Raw genomic sequence first — 17679 nt, 5'->3', positions numbered from 1 at the left:
ATATAAAGAAAACAAAATTAACCCATTAGTATATCATTCCATATCCATCGACGCCATAACCAGATATCATTTTTCCTTCCCAAGAAACGACATGTTTGAGCTGAACAGAGCTGAGTTGTGGTCTAGTGTGACGCCTAGATAACATTACTCATGCTCATATTCATGCTCATGTCCATGGTTGACGGCGCGATGCTGTGCACTGACCGGCTGGCTTCAACAGACATGCGGTCGCCGCTGGCCATCTTGCTAAGTCGTTTATCCTTGCCTGGCCGAGCGACGAGTACCTGAGCCGGGCAGACAACGACTTCGTCATCACCTTCACCGGCATCGTTCCCCTTCTTGACGACCAACGGGAACAGTACAATGCGGACGGCTGCATCCTGCGACTGCAGCTCCTCGTTAGACGTGATCTCGCCACTGCGTTCGTTCATGAGGGACGCGTTGAAGAATACTTGGCGGGCGAGGTCGCCGTTCGTGTCAAATTCAGGCTGCAACGGTGGCAGCATGATGTATTCTGCTAGCTGCGTGCGCATTTCGAGTGATAGGCTCACCGCCACGCGGAGGACCTTGCGCAGTGAGTCTAGGAGTTGTGATTCGACATGAGTTGGAGGGGGAAGAAGGCGAGAGAGCGTGTCGAATATTTCCAGTGCGACGGCTTCAGTGTCGCTTTCGCGCTGCTTGGCGAAGGCTTGTCGCCGTGAGAGCAGTGTTAGCGTGGTGGCTCGCCAGCGGTGGATTGAGGTGCGTGGTCCAACTTCGATAAGTTGCTTCTCGAGCGACTTCAGCTTTTGTCGTTGTTCGCGGTCCATGCCGAACAGATAGCGGGTGAAAACAAATTCCCAGACCATGGTCATCACGACGGACATGAATACGTCGCGCCGACGGACGCGGTCGCCAAGGTAGGCATCTGTATCCGATCCATCTAAGATAGCATTGTCGAACCGGTCCGCAATTTTCTCATCCTTCATTTCGACAAGTCTGCGGCAGCGACGGTGATCGGAGTGCTTCGAGAAGCGCAGAACCCACTGTTGCACGTGGCCGCAGAGTTTCTGGCATGCAGCCTCAAAATATTCCTCACCTCGGAAGGCGATGACATTGTCGTTCATGGAGGCTGAGATTTGTTCTTGGAGTTCCTTGACTTTGTCTCGTGCGCTCTCAAGTTCTTCGCGCAGTCGACGAAGTTCCGCATTCTTTTGTCCCAACGCTGTTTCGATCTCTGTTTTGATTTGTTCATGTACACCGGTGGACAGACGTTCGTTCTGCGACCGTAATTGCTCAACTTCGCGCGCAGCTGCTTGTTGTGTTCTCCGGATTTCTTGTGCGTGGGTAGCAATGAGCGCGGTATTTGTGGTCGTCAGCCCTGTGTTTTCTTCGTTCAACCGTGCTACCTCCTTCTGGAACCATTCCACAGATTGTTCTAGTTGTTCGAGCTCCGCCTCCCGGTCGCGCAGATCGGCATCCCGCGTGTTGAGAGCCTGATCACTCTTCCGACGAGCGAGGCTGGCATTTCGTAGTTTGTCTTCGGCGGCATCGCGAGCAGCGGTAATATCACGGTTTTCTTGAATCAAATGCTCGAGGCGGAATTCGAGTTCTTGAAGGTGTTGCATACTACGGCGGTGCCGGATGCTGGGCGGTCGACTAGGCGACCGGGGAGAAGTCTGCGTCTCACCCCAACCCTCCTACAACGATTAGCATCAAAACAAACAACCAAACCATCAAATCATCAAAAGTTTCAATGAATAAAATTCGTAGAACTTACATATACATCTGTCATGCTGCGTACGGGCCTTTTGCCCTTGTCAGTGACGGGATCGTAGGATGAGGAAGATGCAATCTCTCCGACGTTCAGGTCGGTGGGGGCTTGAGATGGCTGGGGGGTGGTTGGCCGTGATTGGTGCTCGCGCTCTGTTGCTGGCGCAACTGCTGGGCTGGCTGCAAGTGCTGCCGCACGCAGATCTCCGCTAGCGCTGTGCACGACCCGTCGCAGTGAATGCGTGCTGCTCGTGGCACTTCCAGGCCTGCTTGGCCGTAGAACCGGCTTGTCTTGTTCTGGCGTTTTGAGGACTTCCGACTGTAGTCCTCGCTCTGGGGAGAGACCCTTTGGGCTGGGCTTCTGTATCTTCTCCCAGTCATCGTCTGAGTTATCAGGTGAAGGCCATGCTCGACGTCCCAGCGCAGTCTCCGTAAATTTCCTGACTGGAGTTTCTGGTCGTGGAAGTACATGCTCGGGCTTCATCTCCAGCCGGGGCGTCCCGTCCCGGACCACGGATCGTTCAGGTTCTTGTTCCACGATGGGAGGGAGCTGCGTGGGAGGCGAGATATCTCGTGCCTTGTGAGTTGGCGCAGGCTCATCAAGAGACCAAGGTAGCGGCGGATGGTCATGTCGGCCATGAATTGATGGTGACCGACGAAGCTCGCATGTATCTTGCTCAATGGATCGAAATTCCTCAGGTTCAGGAATTTCTGGTTGGCGCTCCGATGTGAAGTCGGTTTTAAGGCTTGGAAGCTCCCTTGTAGATATAGCCCCAAAGACATCATCTTCTTCAGCTGGGGCTGGAATAATAGTCTGCTCAGCTGGTTGAGATTCTGGTTCCAAAATCTCTAGTTGGCGTTCGGGTCCAGACTCGGCCTCAACCTTTGCATCTGGCAATTCTCTTGCAGTAGCAGCGAATGCATCACCCTGAGTTAGTGCAGGACTAGCAATATACCCGCTATCCCTAACCTCCGGTTGTGGTTCTACCTCTCTGGCGATGGGTGCCTCCAAGACCTGGATCGCGCTGTCGCGACTCGCTTCTTGTGCCATGGTCTCTTCCTCAGCCCCATCTTTTACCGGCTGTGTCGGACTTGGTCGACGAAATAACCCTCGCTCAAGGTTGGGGAATATGTTGGCGATTTTGCTTGGCTTGGGTTCTTCCACTTTCTTTTCATCTATAGACTCCACGTCGTGTAACATCTTGAGCGCTGAACCTGTGGTCGGCATGTTGAAATCTCTTGTTGCCACGTCTCGGTCGATAGTTCCGGTTACCGTTTGAGCTCTGCTCTCTTTGGCTGCCTCTTCTGGAGTCTCTCCTGGCCGCTCCAGAAGGGCTTCGGGGATGGCAGATTCCTTGAACTCAGGAATCTCTGGTACAAATGCATCCGCATGAGCTTCAGGGGACGATTGGGAAGACTGTTCGACGGTATCGATCTTACCTTTTCCCCAGTCTATCGAAGGCCACGCGTCTTCATCCTGACGCTCTGTTTCTTGAACCTCACCTGGCTCGAGGGATCTCTCGTGGGGTTGCTGATCGGGGAGGCTGGCGGGTTCTGCCAACTGCTCGGGCTCAGGCTGCGACTCTTCGGCCTTCACTTCCTTGCGCTTCTTCCGTTTCTCCTTCTTGGAAAGCTTCTTTGAGAGCGGAAGATCCCCGTCCTTAGGTGGTTCGGTGGCCAACTCCTTCGAGTCCTCATTGGCTGATTGGATTAAGACCTCATCTACCGGTTCCCGAAAGGTTCCTGCCTCGTGTTCGAGCATCGAAGCGGGCTCGAATTCATGTTGAGATACCGGAACCTCTTTCGCAGATTCAATCGGTTCTGCTGTCACTGTTGATTCTTGTGGCTTATCTGGCATGTCCAATGTAGCCAGTGGGACGGTGATATAATTTTCGGCTTCCACTGGTGCAACAGGAACTTCGGCCTCTTGCTGCTCCTTCTCAGGCTCCTCCGACGTAGCCTGTTTCTTGAGCTTCCTCTTCTCCTTCTTTGACAACTTCCTTGATACAGGCGCAGATGTAGTCTCGGGCTCAACTGTGCGGCTCTGGCCTGTATATGCCACTAGGTTGTCCTTTTCGACGGCGGGTTCAGCATCTTGTGTCTGCATTTCTGGCTCCACTACTTGTTCTTCTGGCAAAATCTCCGTTTCAACTTCATCTGCCATATTCTCCTGGACGGGGACATCCCGAGACACATCTGCCTGGTCTGTGCCCGCCGGAGTTTCCATGTTTCTCGTCTTCACCGCAGCTTCCTCGTGAATGGGCTCCTCCAGTGCCATCTCTGCTTTCCTCTCATCACCTACAGGCCCAGGCGCAGCCTTCTCGGTTGGTTCATCTTGACTTCCCTGAACTTTAGCAGCTTCAACGGCTTCAAGAGAAGGTAGACTTTCCGCTTCAACAACATCTGCTGGATTGGTACGCTCCCTAACTTCGGTTTCAACATTGTCAGGAGCGAAGACCTCTAGCTGTTCTTGCTCTTTAGCCTGCTTCTTAGCCTTCTTCTTTTGCTTCTTGGACTCCTTGCGGCTCAGAATTGGCTCTTCCGGATGTTCCTCGAGAGTCTTATCTTCTGCGGGGGTCTCAAATGCAGTCTCAGGTACGTTTTCAAGCTGTTGGTCCCTGTTAGCCTCGGACTCTGTTGGCTCCGCCTTTTGAGTCTGAGGAGCATGTTCTTCAGCCCCAATGGCGACGTCTAGCTGATCCTTGTCTTGGGTGCCTCCTGAAGGGGGTGCATCCTGCATTTGAACTTCGGGAACATCCTCGGGAATGTCTGTTTGTACTGCTATTTCAGGGCCTGTCACAGGAGGCTCTTCGAATTGGGTAGCCTCACTTGCGTCTGCGGTTTGAATTGAGGCCTTTTTCTTGTTCTTTTTGTTTTTCTTTTTGCCTTTTCTGGTTGCAAGCTCTTCGGTTACAGGCTCTTCGGGGTTTTCTTCAATTGCAGGCACATCGCGAGTTCCGAAGGCAGCAGACTCTTCATTCTCATCAACAGCACGGGGGGTCTGTTCTGTCTGTTGTGCGACGTCTTCAGCGATAGGCAGTGTAGTCGTGTCAAGGGTAGACTCCGAAACTGCGTGCTCGGGTTGTTTCTGCTCTATCGTTGTTAAACCAGCGGCTTCTTGAGTATCCTCGGCAACATCCCCTGATGGTTCATCTTGCGGGAAGCCCTCTTCAGGCATCGAAGTTGTACCTTGCATCGCTTCAGTACCCTCCGTTAAATGATCGTCTGGGGTCTCCAAGCCTGGAACTTCCCGACTATCTTCAGGGACGGCCTCTGTAACCTGTTCTTCGGGAACAGGATCTTCTATCACTGTAGTCTTGTCTTGGACTTCTTCAGAAGCTGCAGGCTCAGGCTTTGCCTCCTCTACAGTGACTGTATCCACGGCTTCCATCTCACTCGTTGGTTCTTGTTCTGGCTCCTGAAGGGCAGCGGCCTTTTCCGCCTCACGTTGCTTCTTCTTCTGCTTTTTGCTCAGCTTTCTTGATGGGATAGCTGACTCAGGCTCTTCGAGATAGACATCAGCCGTTGGTTGGTCAGCTCCGGTTTCTGTAACAGGTTCGGCTTCAATAGCTGGCTGTGCGACAATTCCTTCCTCTCTTTGTTCTTCCATGGTGTTGATCGCCTCAGGAATGCTGGCGGGAATATCATTGTCATCCGGCTTCTTAGGTGCAACAGCTGTTTCCTCCTCTAAAGTTCTATTGTTTTCCGTCTGCTCCTTATCTTGCACCTCCCCTACTTCTTGATTCTGAACGACCTCGATTTCATCGGCACTTATTTCTCCAGTAAAAGTGTCATCCAACGGCTCAAGCTTAACCGAAGCCTCGTGACCTTCCTCTACCACCTTATCTTCAGACGTGGTAGCCTCCACCTGCTCGGACTCGATTTTATGCTCGGACAACGGATCCGTGGAAACCGTTGGTTGCTGCTCTTTCTCTACCTGCGAAGACATATCGTTATCAGTCCAAGTCAAATCTTTATCGTTGTCGCCGTGGTGTTCGGTGTCGTGGGACTGATTTTCTTTACCGTCATCTTCAGCAGGCGAGATTTCCGTCTCGGCGGGTGTATCTGGGCCCAAAGTAGTGGGTTGCTGCTCTTTATTTGTCTCGAGGGCCACTTCTTCGGCTGACGCCTCAGGGTCGCGAGGTTTGTCGTCGTACGGATCTTGAGCGGTTTCGGTGGGAGTTGAGGGTTCGCTTTCGAGGGCTAGGAGTTTGGATTGGCGTTTCTTGTCTTTCTTGGCCTTCTTTTTTGCCTTCGCTGATTTGGGCTCGTCTTCTTCCTGTTTTTCGGGTCCTGGCGCGGGCTCTTCTGCGGGTTCTTGTACGGGCTCTTCGATCTCTTTAACCTCAGGGGCTGCAGCTATGGGTTCCACCTGCTCTTGGACATTGTCTGAAGGCTCAGGAGAAGCAGTGGTCTCATCCTCCTTTAATTCCAGCGTCTTGCGCTTCTTCTTTTTCTTGTCCTTCTTCTTGGACGACCCTGTCTCTGGCTCTACTGCTTCCGCAACCTGCCCCGCGGCCTCGGCTTCAACCGATTCGGCCTGCTTTTCAATATCGTCTATCGGTTTAGCCTCAGCGACAGGAGTAGACCCTTCCACAGGAAGCGATTTATCCGTTTCTCCTTTGACAGCATCGGAAGAGGCATGGTCCGCACTGAGTCCGTTACCATGGCCAAGAGCTTTGTCGGCTGACTCCGATTCTTCAAGGATCTCTGCTTCAACGGGCACTTCCTCATTTTGTTTAGACTCTCCAGTTAGGCTTATCTCCTCCAACACAGGATCTGGATTGTCTTCAATTGGCGCCGCTGGTTCTAACTCACGCTCTTGAGATTCCACCTCTTTCTGCTCGCCAACTGCTTCTGTTCCAACCGGAATTTCTGGTGGCTCTGATTCCTTAACTTCTGCAGAATCAGCGTGCTCGACGGGATCCGAATGTTCAGCATGCTGCTCAGGTGTCTCCTCGGCTGCGAATGAGACGGACTTGCGCTTCTTCTTGTCCTTCTTAGCCTTCTTCTTGGAATCCTTTGACTCCTCTCCAGCCAGGGGTGGATCCTGGCTCTCCAGCTCCTTTGACTCTGTCGTGGGAGTTTCGTCAATAGGTTGAGTCTCTTCAACAGCAGTAGCGAAAGTAACAGCAGCCTCTTCTGGCTCAGCGGCCAGGGCAGTATCCGTGACAGGCTCAGTGGGTTTCTCGGAAACAGGCTCCTCTGATTCAGGCACATGTTTGTTCTCGTCAACAGAAGTAGACTGACTCTTCTTCTTTTTCTTCTTGTTCTTTTTCTTTGAGCTTGATGTCTCAGTCTCTTCTGCGGGTTGCTCCTGCTCTTGGATATCGGCATGCACTTGCGTTGGAACCTCAGTGAGCGAAGTTTCTTCCGTGGCTAACTCGGGAATACTTCGTTCCTGAGAACCGGAATCATGCTGCTCGACAGGAGTTTCACGGACAGCTTCGGTAGGAACCGGGAGCTCATCAGCTTTCTCAGTCTCTTGTAGTTCTTCCATTGTGCCAGCAGGCTCCGGTTGAGGCTCTGTAACCTCTCTCTCGGCTGTTGCATCAGAGATAGGCAATTCGGTAGGAATCACAGGGGTACTATCTTCCTCCTTTACGGAAGTAGCCTCGACCTCAGCCTCTAGTTCCTCAACGGATCCAGACTGTCGCTTCTTCTTTTTCTTCTTCTTGTCTTTCTTCGAAGTGGGCTGGGTCTCTTCCGTTGGAGTTTCCGCAACAGACTCTGTGGCTGATTGAGTTTCCTCCGTAGTCTGTTGCTGGATGCCTTCGGTTGACTCAACCGTTGTGGCACCAACATCAGAAGGTACATTGTCCTTAGGCTGCTCGTCACGAAGCTGGTCATCGGTCTTTGATGAAGCTAAATCTTCTGCGGATTCGCCGATATCTCTTGGGCTCCCACTTTGGACAGGCTGAGCATCCGCGAAAGCGGGTTCGGCTGGTTCTTTGGCTACGGCAGGGGCGCCTAGCTCGAGAGCTTTATCTTCTTGCTCTTCAATGTCCTCTGTTGCCAGGGGTTCCTCTGCAATGAGACTGGTAGCTGTGTCCTGTGCAGGCTCTGGTACAATCTCCGTGGCTTCGGTTGTTGGCAGTTCCGTTGCAGCCAATTCATCTCCAAGCTGTTCCGGGATCTTTTCTGCCACTTGTTCATCAGATAGTTCAGAGAGTTGCATCTTGTTTTCTTGCTCCATTGCCTTAGAAACGGCTTCTTCTTGGTCAGGGTTTACAACCTCCGGCTCCTGTATAGCCTCGGGAGCTGGAGCATCGATCAGCTCCTTTTCAGCAGCCTGGGGAGCTGAGATTTCTGATTCCCCAAGTAATAATGATTGGCGCTCCTTCTTCTTCTTTTCCTTCTTTGCCTTTTTCTTCTGAGCGGCTGTCATTGGGGGAGCGTTGGCGACGTCCTGGCTGTCAGGAATAGCGACATCGCCCGAATCGGCGGCTGTTTCCACCACGCGCGACATCTCCTCCGCTGGGTCTTGAGCTGGAGTTGTCGAGAGCTCATCTGGAACTATAGGGGCTGAGATGGGGACATCAGGGCCGGCCTCCGTGGTTGGTACCGAGGGCTCAGAGACTTCCGGGCCTTCGACAACGTCGGGAAGCGAGGTTTCCTCAGGAGTTTTGGATGCATTGTCCTTATCCTTCTTCTCCTCTTTGCTCTTCTTCCCTATTGATGCTTCTTCCCCCGCTTCAGGCTCGATTGTTGGTTGCTCAGGCACATGTGGTTCACTATCATTGGTCTTAGGGAACTCCACCGATTGACTCGGTTCGCCTTCAACTTGTTCAAAAATAGTACCAACATTCTGAGTCTCGGCGGGCTCTTCTTTTGTATCTGCATCGTGTTGTTGTTGGGTGTCATCGAGAGTTGGCAGTGGACCGCTTGTTTCAGGCTGAGCTGTAATGTCTTCGGGCTTCATTTCGGGCTCGGGCTCCATGTACGGTTCAGAAACGCTCGTGGATTTGCGGTTCTTCTTCCTCTGCTTCTTACTCTTCTTGGTTGGTTCCTCTTCCACAGGCTCTTCTGGCACAGCGTCTTCAACAGAGATGTCCTTGTCTTTTCCCAGAGTGTCATCTTCCTCTTGCTGCTTGGACTCCTCGACGGTAGCAATGACCTCAACGGCTGGCTCGGCTGACTCCAAGGCCACTGTATCAGATGTGGGTTCCGGTAACACCTCTTCATTCTGGACTGCCTCGGTTACAGTCTCCTTGGAATCTCCAGAAATATGTTCCTGCTCTTGAATTTTGGATTGGTCTCCACCCAAAGCAAGTTCCCTGTCAAATTCTTGTTCAGATTTTTCCAAAGACTCAGGTTCAGGCTGAGGAATATCGGTTGGCTCAGCTTCAGGCAAGGCTTCCACAGCACTCTTGCGCTTTTTCTTCTTCTTGTCCTTCTTACTGGTCTTGCGTGACAGTGGAGAATCAGCTTCTTGATCTGGCTCGTTGGATTCAGGCAGCGGCTCGGTGTCGGCGGAAGGAGCCGCAACATCGGCAGTTGTAGGGCTCTTTTGGGTTTCCTGGCCTGGGGTATACACTTTCTCGTATTCGGTGGCTGACTGCTCGGCTGATACCGCAGGCTCATTGAGTTCCTGCTCATGAGAGATGTCCTCAGGCACACGGTCTAACGATTCCTCGGGCGCTTCATTTGCTTGCAGAGGCTCCTCAGACAGTAAACCCTCTAGTTGTTCGGCCGGCTGTGCAACATCTTCAATTGATCGAGTGGAATCCGTGGGCTCCAAATCTTCTTTCCGCACCTCTGGCTCGGCGCCTGGGGAAGCAACAGCGTCTTCAGTCTCAGCAGATAACTCTTCAGCAGGTGCGGGCTCTTCAGATGCGGGTTCTTCGGCAGCCACGCCCACAGCGGCGGCACCAGCAGCGGCGGCAACAGCAGCCTTGGCCTTAGCCGCCTTCTTCTTTTTCTTCGCCTTTTTGGAGAGGCCCGCGTCGCTGGCAGCCTCTTCAGGCTCTTCAAGCTGAATAGGCTCGGCATCTACCGTTTTGCTCGCTTCAGTGGTCTCTGGGGTGGTTTTTGGCGCAACTTCCTCTGTGGGCTGCTCAGTCGTCAGGGGTTCCTCGACAGGGATGGACCGGTCCTCTTGAATTGGTCGCTCAAGGCCGGTTGTAGGAGTTTGCTCGGGCACGGCAACCGCTTCATCCAGAGCGGGCGTTGCTTCTACAGGCTCGGACACTGGGCCCGTTTCAGCGTCCTCGAAATTATCTTCGGTATCAACAGAGAGCTTCCGCTCTGGTTCTGCGACCTGCTCCGCGATGCCTCCTTCAACTGCGGGTATGTCGCCCATCTGAACCTGTTCAGGAGCTGGAGTCTGAAGCTCATCCTTCTTCTCATCCTCCTCGAGTGGGAGAGGTGCGGGATCAAACGTCTGCGCCTCGAGTGACTTGTCTTCGCCCTGGTCAGTTACGTCGATGCTCTTCCCCTTCTTCTTCTTTTTATTCTTTTTCTTTTTCGAAGAGGTTGATGCGTCGTCTTCGGGTTGCGTTTCGATGGCCTCGTCGATGGTCTTGTCGGTCACTTCTGGTTCAGGTTCTGTAGGTCCTTGCTCGGTAATGGATGGCTCCTCCGTCTTTACAGTGTCGAGTTCTCGCTCAGACACAGGAGCGGGCTCGGGCTCAAGTTCGCGGTTGTGGTCCCCCAGATCTTCAGGAATTCCCCTTGGGACAACGGGGTCCGCGGGCTTAGCTGGAAGATTCAAATCCCATGCTGCCTCTTCATCACCAACTTCATCCTGGCTCATAGCATCAAAGAACTCGTCTTCTGTGGTATCAGCAACAGACGGGGTTTTCTCATCTCCACTGGGCGTAGTAACAGGGAAGTCGCCAGGAAGTTGGTGTTCTTCATCTTCAGCAGGCCCTTTATTCGCAGCAACAGCGGCACCAACAACGGAGGCAAAGCCCCAAGGCGCCGCACGCTCAGCGAACGAGTCATGGTATTCTCGCTCTTTAACTGGAGAACCTGGTGGCGTGGCGTCCACGTCCTCCATAGCAGGAACATCATCCCCGGTGACGGTGCGGGCTGTATCATCGTCTTCGGCATCGTAATGTTGAGATTTTGCAAGCGCCTCGGCGTCAGGGTATGGAGCCGTGTCCGGATGCGCAGCGACTACAGCTGCGTCAACGACACCCGCGAAACCGGGGCCGCTGTGGAAATCTGGGATATCAGTCATGGGAAGAGACTTTTCCTGCGTGAGGGTTGTTGCCTGTTGCACATCCCAGGCAGAAATAGCTTTATTTTCTGGGGTGGCGGGGCGGGAGTTAGGGAGAGCAGGCAGGCTTTCAAGGTCCCGAGGTAGGTGGCCCTCCTCTTTAACTCCAACCGTGGAGCTCTCTGCAGAAGGGAGGGCCTCCATCGCCGGGGATGTCGGCAGGTCGCCATATGAGCTTGATTCCTGCAGAAGTTCCGACGGAGAATGGAACTCATAGCCTAGTTCCTGCTTCCGAGAAAGGTGGTGTGCAAGTCCGAAGGTGGCACGAGTAGGAGTGTTTTGCTGAGAACCAAAGTCTTCGTGTTGGCTATAGGGCTCATCGGTTTCTTGGATTTGACGACTGTGCTCGGCAGACTCCCAAGTGTTCTCGTCTGGCAAGACCGTAAGATCCTCTGTAGATGCGCTCTTACTCGATGGGAGAGATGGCAATGGCTCATCGCCAAGTTGGTTCTCTATCTTGCTTGAGCCATGGCGCTCCACTAGGAATAGAGGTCGGATCTCGCGAGAATGTTTGAACTCAATTGAGTTGGGGCGGCTTCGACGTCCTTGGCTAGGAGAGCCAGGCGAGGCAGCCGTAGGAGAACTGATGGAAGGCGAGCGTTGAAGTCGTGGTGATGTAGGCGGGGGGCGGAAGTGCAAGGGCACAGCTGTAGGAGAGTCGGCGAACCGCGACAGCGATAGTCGTCGAGGCGCAGTGAAACCGTCTTGGCCATGCCTCATGGTTGGACCTGGCGAGACCGATCTTGGAGCCAAGTCTGTCACGATCTTCTGTGATGACGGCGGTGATGTCGAGTGACTTCTAGGCCGCCGAGCAAGGAATCCCAGTCCCAACCCTCTCCCTTCTGCATCCATTGAAGAGGATGGCCCCGAAGCACCATCATACTCACCTTTGCCGTCCATTGGTGGCATTTCGGGGCGCTCGACTAAAAAAGACTGGTCTCGTTCGCTTTCTTGGGAGGTTCTTGTTTCCTATACGGTAGGGAAAAGAGAAAATATTATTTAGCAAATGAATCAATAAATCATGTTCGTTAAACATTCAACGGGCATAGACAGGGTAATATCATCGTGGTTTACAAAGGTCATGGCAAAAAGAGAGAACTGCTATGAACTATACCTTCTCGTACTCCGAATCCCCATAACGTTGCCTCCGCTTATCCTCCCTGCGTTGCCTGCTTGACTTATAACTCTCAACGTTAACATCCTTATCCGCCAAAAAGTTGTCTTCACGGTCCAACTCGCGGTCGTCATATCGGCGTCTTCCATCCAGCGAGTCGCCTCGACTCGAGCTTCGATGCCTGCGGCGACGGCTGGAATCCTCGGAAGTGCGTGTTCCAATCTCAGACTGAACCTCGCGAGATACAGGCTTCTCAGGGGATCTCTTGCTTTCTACTGGCTCGGACACTCTAGACCCGAATATGCTGCTTAGGAAACCGCCAGACTTCTTCCCTTTATCTTCCATGCTCCTGCGCTTGTCACTGCCCTCCGTGGCTACGGAGGATGCCACTGAAGCAGTGTCGTCAAACGTGTCACTCTCGCGCTTTGAACGTCTCTTTCTTCTCTTCTTCTTCTTTCCCTCAGTTCCATCTTCGGTCCCTACAACCGATTCAGCGACATCATTGTAATCGGTCTCGGTGCCCTCTGTCTCGGTTCTTCTGAGAGGTTCGGGTTCAAATTCCCTTGTGTCAGAGTAGGGAACGGTTGACCGAGGGATGTCATCTGCGGTGGGCGAGGGGCTGCGTCGCTTTGGTTGCACAGACTCTTCGGGCTCGAAACCCCCTGGCATAAAGAACTCTTCATCACCGGGGGAATCGGACTCTTGTCGCTGATGTTCGCTTGTCGGCTTCTCTTGGATATCAGATGTTTCAATAACACTGCGAGGAAGCGGTACATCGGCAGGGTCGGCCTCTACTCTGTCAATATGTTCAACGACAGGCTGCTCAGTTGAAGGCTGGGGTTCGTAATTCCATCCACTTTCAGCCCAGCTGTTGGAAAAGGTAGGTTTGGGACCAGGGAAGATGGGTTCATCTGAGAAGAACTGCGACTTGGGCGCCTCGGGTGTCTCAACTTCGCCCTCGACGTATCCATGAAAGTGTTCGGGATAGGTAGGAACCCTGGTGGTAGGCGAAATTGATCCTTCACGAGTATCAGATCCGGGAGGCGAGGTCCGTGTGCGGAAGACTGGGTCATCTGTCACAAGGGATGGGTCAAATCCAGCTGCCTGCGCTGCCGCAGCGACAGTGGCGGCAAATTCGATCTCGTCGTTCGCGTCTTCCACATGGGTGTCAGACGGTTCGATATATGTATAGTCGATGGGGCCGTCGCGAGTAATAGTGGCATCGGGAATGGAGTCGCGTTGCCCTTCATTTAGATCGATAGAACTGCGTTCAGAGGAAGTAGAAGGGACTTCATACTCATGGCGTCTGTCTTCATCCGCCCAAGATACGCGAGAGGCAGTTGGTCGTTCTGGTTCTTCTTCGACTTCAACTGGGTCCGCTGGCGTTATGATGGGCGATGATGTACCTCTCACGGAGCCACTGACGCTGTGAGGGGGTGTTGGCTCAATGACCCTCAGGGTAGGCACAGGCCATGGCAGGTTTTTAAATCCTCTATAGTCAGGAGTTGGATCATAAGAGGGGTCAAATGGTGGCTCCACTGGTGGCTCCTGGGGCTGTTTCCGGGATGTCTCGCTTGCAGGCTCTATTTCAACAATCGTCGGCATTGTGGGTGATTCTCGTCGACTGTTAGAATCAGGGCTGTAACGCAGCTCATCCGGGTAGAAGAATGCCGCATAGTCATCATGAACGGCCTTCTTGTTACCGACACCACGGAAAGCGGATGTCTTGACGTGGTCTGAGGGGCTAGCTGAGCTGGCTCGTTCCTCGATTACTTTTCGTGGCCTTGGTCGCTCCGGAATGTCAGATGAAACAGATGACATCGCGGAGGGATCAGTTGCACGTCGCCGCTCCGCTCGTCGTTGTTCGGACCGTTCGCGCCATCCTTCACTTGCCTCGGATCCATCGTCTTTTGACGATTTCCCAGAAAGAACGGCAGAGGCAGCGACAGCGCCTATCGCTCCGGCTGCAACTGGACTAGCCCAAGACGCAGTGTCTCTCTCGCGCTTCAGGTCATCCTTGGTGGAACGACTTTCCGACACCCGCTCTCGTTCACGGTCTAGGTTTCGGTCTCGTTCGCGCTCATGATCCCGCTCACGCTCCCACTCGGGCTCACTATACCGTTTCGAAGCGTAACCGGCAGGTGCAGACTGGGTATCGTCCTCGTAATCATGGAGCTCGATACGGTCCCTGCGGCCCAAGTCATGCTTCAGTCTCTCCAGGCGTTCTGTGCGTCGCTCTTTGTCCTCCTGCTCCTCGGTTAAGTTAAACGAGACAGAAGCTTGATCCCTTGTCGTAGAGCGGCGTTTAAGTCCAGACCCAGGTGCAGGTTCGATTGGATCATTCTGGAATATAGGCGTGGAGTCGCTTCGTCGATGACGGCGTTCAGCTTTTGGAAGCTCGTTGAGAGGCTGGGGGTAATGCGAACCCCCTCGGTCCTCCTGGTCCTCTTCCACCTCCCGCAACTGGGATTCATAGGAGGGGAACGGGCTTTCGAAAGCTGGGATGATCGGCGCGCTGTAAGACTGAATTGGGGCTCCCTGAGTAGTGTACACGGCTTGGGAGACAGGTGTGACGGGCTGGGGCTGTTGAAGAGGAATGGGGCCTGGTCGGATCAGTTGCGGCTGGGACGGAGGGAAAGACGATAGTGGAAGGGCATCGTAACGGCCCGGGTCGGATGTGGGTATTGGCGCCACGTGCTGAAGGCTCGCCGTGCTGCTGCTTGGACCTTGGCTAGGAGCCTTGTTGTCCCGATGATAACCAGAACCCAGCGCTGCTGTTCCCAACGCCCCAGCAGCTACGGCCGCACCGGTGGGGAAGTGTTTCTCCTTTGAGCTCGAGCGCTTCTTCGACTTCTTTTTATTCTTGCCCCAAACCCAGCCCCATCCTGAGCTTGACGAATCCGACGAATTTCCACTTGCACTGGCACCGAAAGCAAGTGCTGAACTGACACTAGACGCCTGGCCCTCTGAATCCAAATCTTCCCAGTCTTCATCATTGCTGGCGGATGAGGTATAATCCGATCGACCGGAGCGGGAGCCTTGACCGACAAGTACTTCACCTGCCCGACGGTTGTTTCGACGAGATGAAGCGGCTAGCGCTGTTGCTGTTGCGCCCAGCGCCAGCAATTTCGCGTCCACATCTTTCTCCTTTTTCTCCTTGGAGCTCCGTCTCTTAGACTTACCTATCAACTTCTTCGCGTACCCGCTTCCAAAAGCAAGATCGTTATCGAGAGATGATGAAGAAGAGTTGTTGAAAGAGAAAATGCTCTTGCTTCGCTTATTATTACGTCGCTTCTTGCGATTCTCGGAGGAAGCGGTGAAAAAGGAGCCAAAGGCGCCGGTCGATTTCTTAGCAGGTCGTGAAATATTATCAAATGATGAACCAGAGGACGAGGACGACTTCCTCCTCCTACCCCTGGGCTTTCGCACGGAGCGACTGGGGCTGTTGCTACGGCTTCGATCCCGATGGTGAGATTTAGCCATCGACATGGCCGCACCACCTACCGCCGCACCGATGGCAGCGTCGCGGAGTGTATGGCTTTGGCGGTTGGACCTGGATGATGACCGAGACCGAGACCGAGACCGAGACCGAGACCGAGCGGCGATGCGCGATCCTCCATATCCGCTGGGCATCGAATCATAGTAATCGGTACGACCAGCTGGTTCCTGCGAACGGGCTCGGTGTGACCGTTTATGAACACCACGTGAAGTTCGGCTTCCCTTGTCTGACGTGGAGTTGCCCTCAGTGTCCGGGTAGGCGCCTGCGACATGGCCGGATTTGACGCTGTAGGAGTCATCAAAACCCTTATTGTCAAAGAGCGATTTCATGGCATATCCGCCGAGAATTGCTGGTAGCCAGGATGACTTCGAAGACTTGCGCCGGCGGCCTTCATCCTCCGATGACGCATATCGACATAGTTTATCCACTCGCGAGCCCGCACTGATGCGATCAGACGACCGGCGGCGCCCGTAGTTGTGTGGACGAGGTGCATTTCTTGAGGTCGTACCTGGCTCGAAACAGTATCTGCAGACCCCAATTTCTTCGGTATAATCTTCGAACTTGCCAACACCCTCAGGGTCTCGCCAAAAATCAATAAACTTATCCAGCGGTCCGCGCTGGCGCTGCTGATAGGCCATCGCGCCGCCTTGGAAGGGAGATCCGTGATAAATAGCAGCATGATGTGGGTGCAGGGGACTAGCAGCGTAGGCAGCGCCTGCAGCGCCCACACCGTATAGAGCTGGATTCATTGGCGCGCCGGAGTACCCCTGTCCAACCTGCGAGGTATCATCCGGGTTTTGCATGGAGTATTGAGAGACATGATCAGGGGCTGACGACGAATGGTTGTGATGACTCAACATGTAACCAGCTGCTGCTCCAGCAGCGACACCACCAACGGCAGCACCCACGCCGTGAGAATTGGAATGTGGTGGCCTGCCTTGGTTCGTGGGTGCGGGAGTGGCATATGCGGTAGGAGATTCACTTAGAACTTGTTCTGGAGAATAATCTCCCAGCCCATATGTTGCAGCGCCTGTTGCTGCTGCTGCTGCTGCTGCTGCTGCGTGGCCCGTAGAATGGGATGGCTTAGATGGTTTAGATGGCTTGGACGGCTTCGGTGGTTTGGCTTGTGGGCCGGAAATGGGTTGCTCAGAGGTTTGAGCGTCAAGTCCAGGATCGGCTGCAAAATAAGACGCAGCGGCGCCAACCTCTCCTACACTGCTCGGTTCTGGAGGCGGATTTGCGGATGGCGAGGCTGTCATCAAGTGCGATTGGCTGTTGGGGATAACCAGCGGTGGCTTTGGTCGAACACCCGGCTGGTCTTGGACAGACTGTCCTTGGTCATCATAGTAATTGGCCGCTTCACCAGCGGGATTCGGCGGTCGGTAAGGCTCAGCAAAGTTGGTTGGAAACTGTCCAGGAAATTGTTGTTGAACATGAGGATCGTAAATAGTGGGCGAAGCCACATCCGCCGGTCCGGACTCAGGCTCATGGTTTCCAGGAAAGGTGGGTTGAGAGGGATCTTGAGTTTGATCGAATGGTGCCGGCACCGCACCGCTCGCAAGTGGCGGGAAATGCGCATTATCACCAGAGTGCGTCCGCTCGCGTTCCCGGCGGCGGCTATCACGATCGTCGCGGTCTCTTTCTCCCTCGTCTTCCCTTTCCGACCTGGTGCGCCTCCGCTGTCTATCTCCATCCCTATTACGGTCTTCCCGATAGCGGTCGCGGTCGCGGTCGTCACGGCGGTCGCGGTCATCGTATTCTGAATCTTTGCTGCGCTTCAAAGCTCGTTCGGAAACAATGCGATCGTCTGAGTAATTCGGTTGCGCGGTCGCATAGCTCGAAGCAACAGACTCGCCTGCCGCGCTCTCTGCATAGCGCTTGCTTCGACTGGCGCTGCCTGGCGATGCGTAGGCGGATAGGTCGCCCAAGCCCCGGTCACGGTCGTCACCCCGTGAGGACTTGTGGCTTACTGTCGAGGAAGCAGAGGATCTATGGCTGGATTTGCGGCGGCGCTCGCCCTTCGAGCTCGAGTTGCTGCGGAGGTCGGTGCTGGAGGAGGAACGGCTCCCGCCCAAAATGCCCTTGAACATG

General features: G+C 53.9%; 1 protein-coding gene across 1 annotated transcript; it reads right to left on the bottom strand.

Moving 5' to 3' along the window:
• Positions 1-134: 134 nt before the first annotated feature.
• lah (involucrin repeat protein) lies at positions 135-17678 on the bottom strand (the record flags this gene model as incomplete). Its single annotated transcript, XM_041705473.1, has 4 exons — positions 135-1679; positions 1760-3123; positions 3193-11944; positions 12090-17678. 4 exons carry the CDS (start codon positions 17676-17678, stop codon positions 135-137), a joined length of 17250 nt encoding a protein of 5749 aa, XP_041550225.1.
• Position 17679: the final 1 nt, after the last annotated feature.

The sequence above is a fragment of the Aspergillus puulaauensis genome, chromosome 1 (genome assembly GCF_016861865.1).
Source record: "Aspergillus puulaauensis MK2 DNA, chromosome 1, nearly complete sequence".
NCBI classification, from domain to species: domain Eukaryota; kingdom Fungi; phylum Ascomycota; class Eurotiomycetes; order Eurotiales; family Aspergillaceae; genus Aspergillus; species Aspergillus puulaauensis.
Note: the sequence above shows the minus strand (reverse complement) of the source record. Positions and strands in the feature narration are given on the sequence as shown.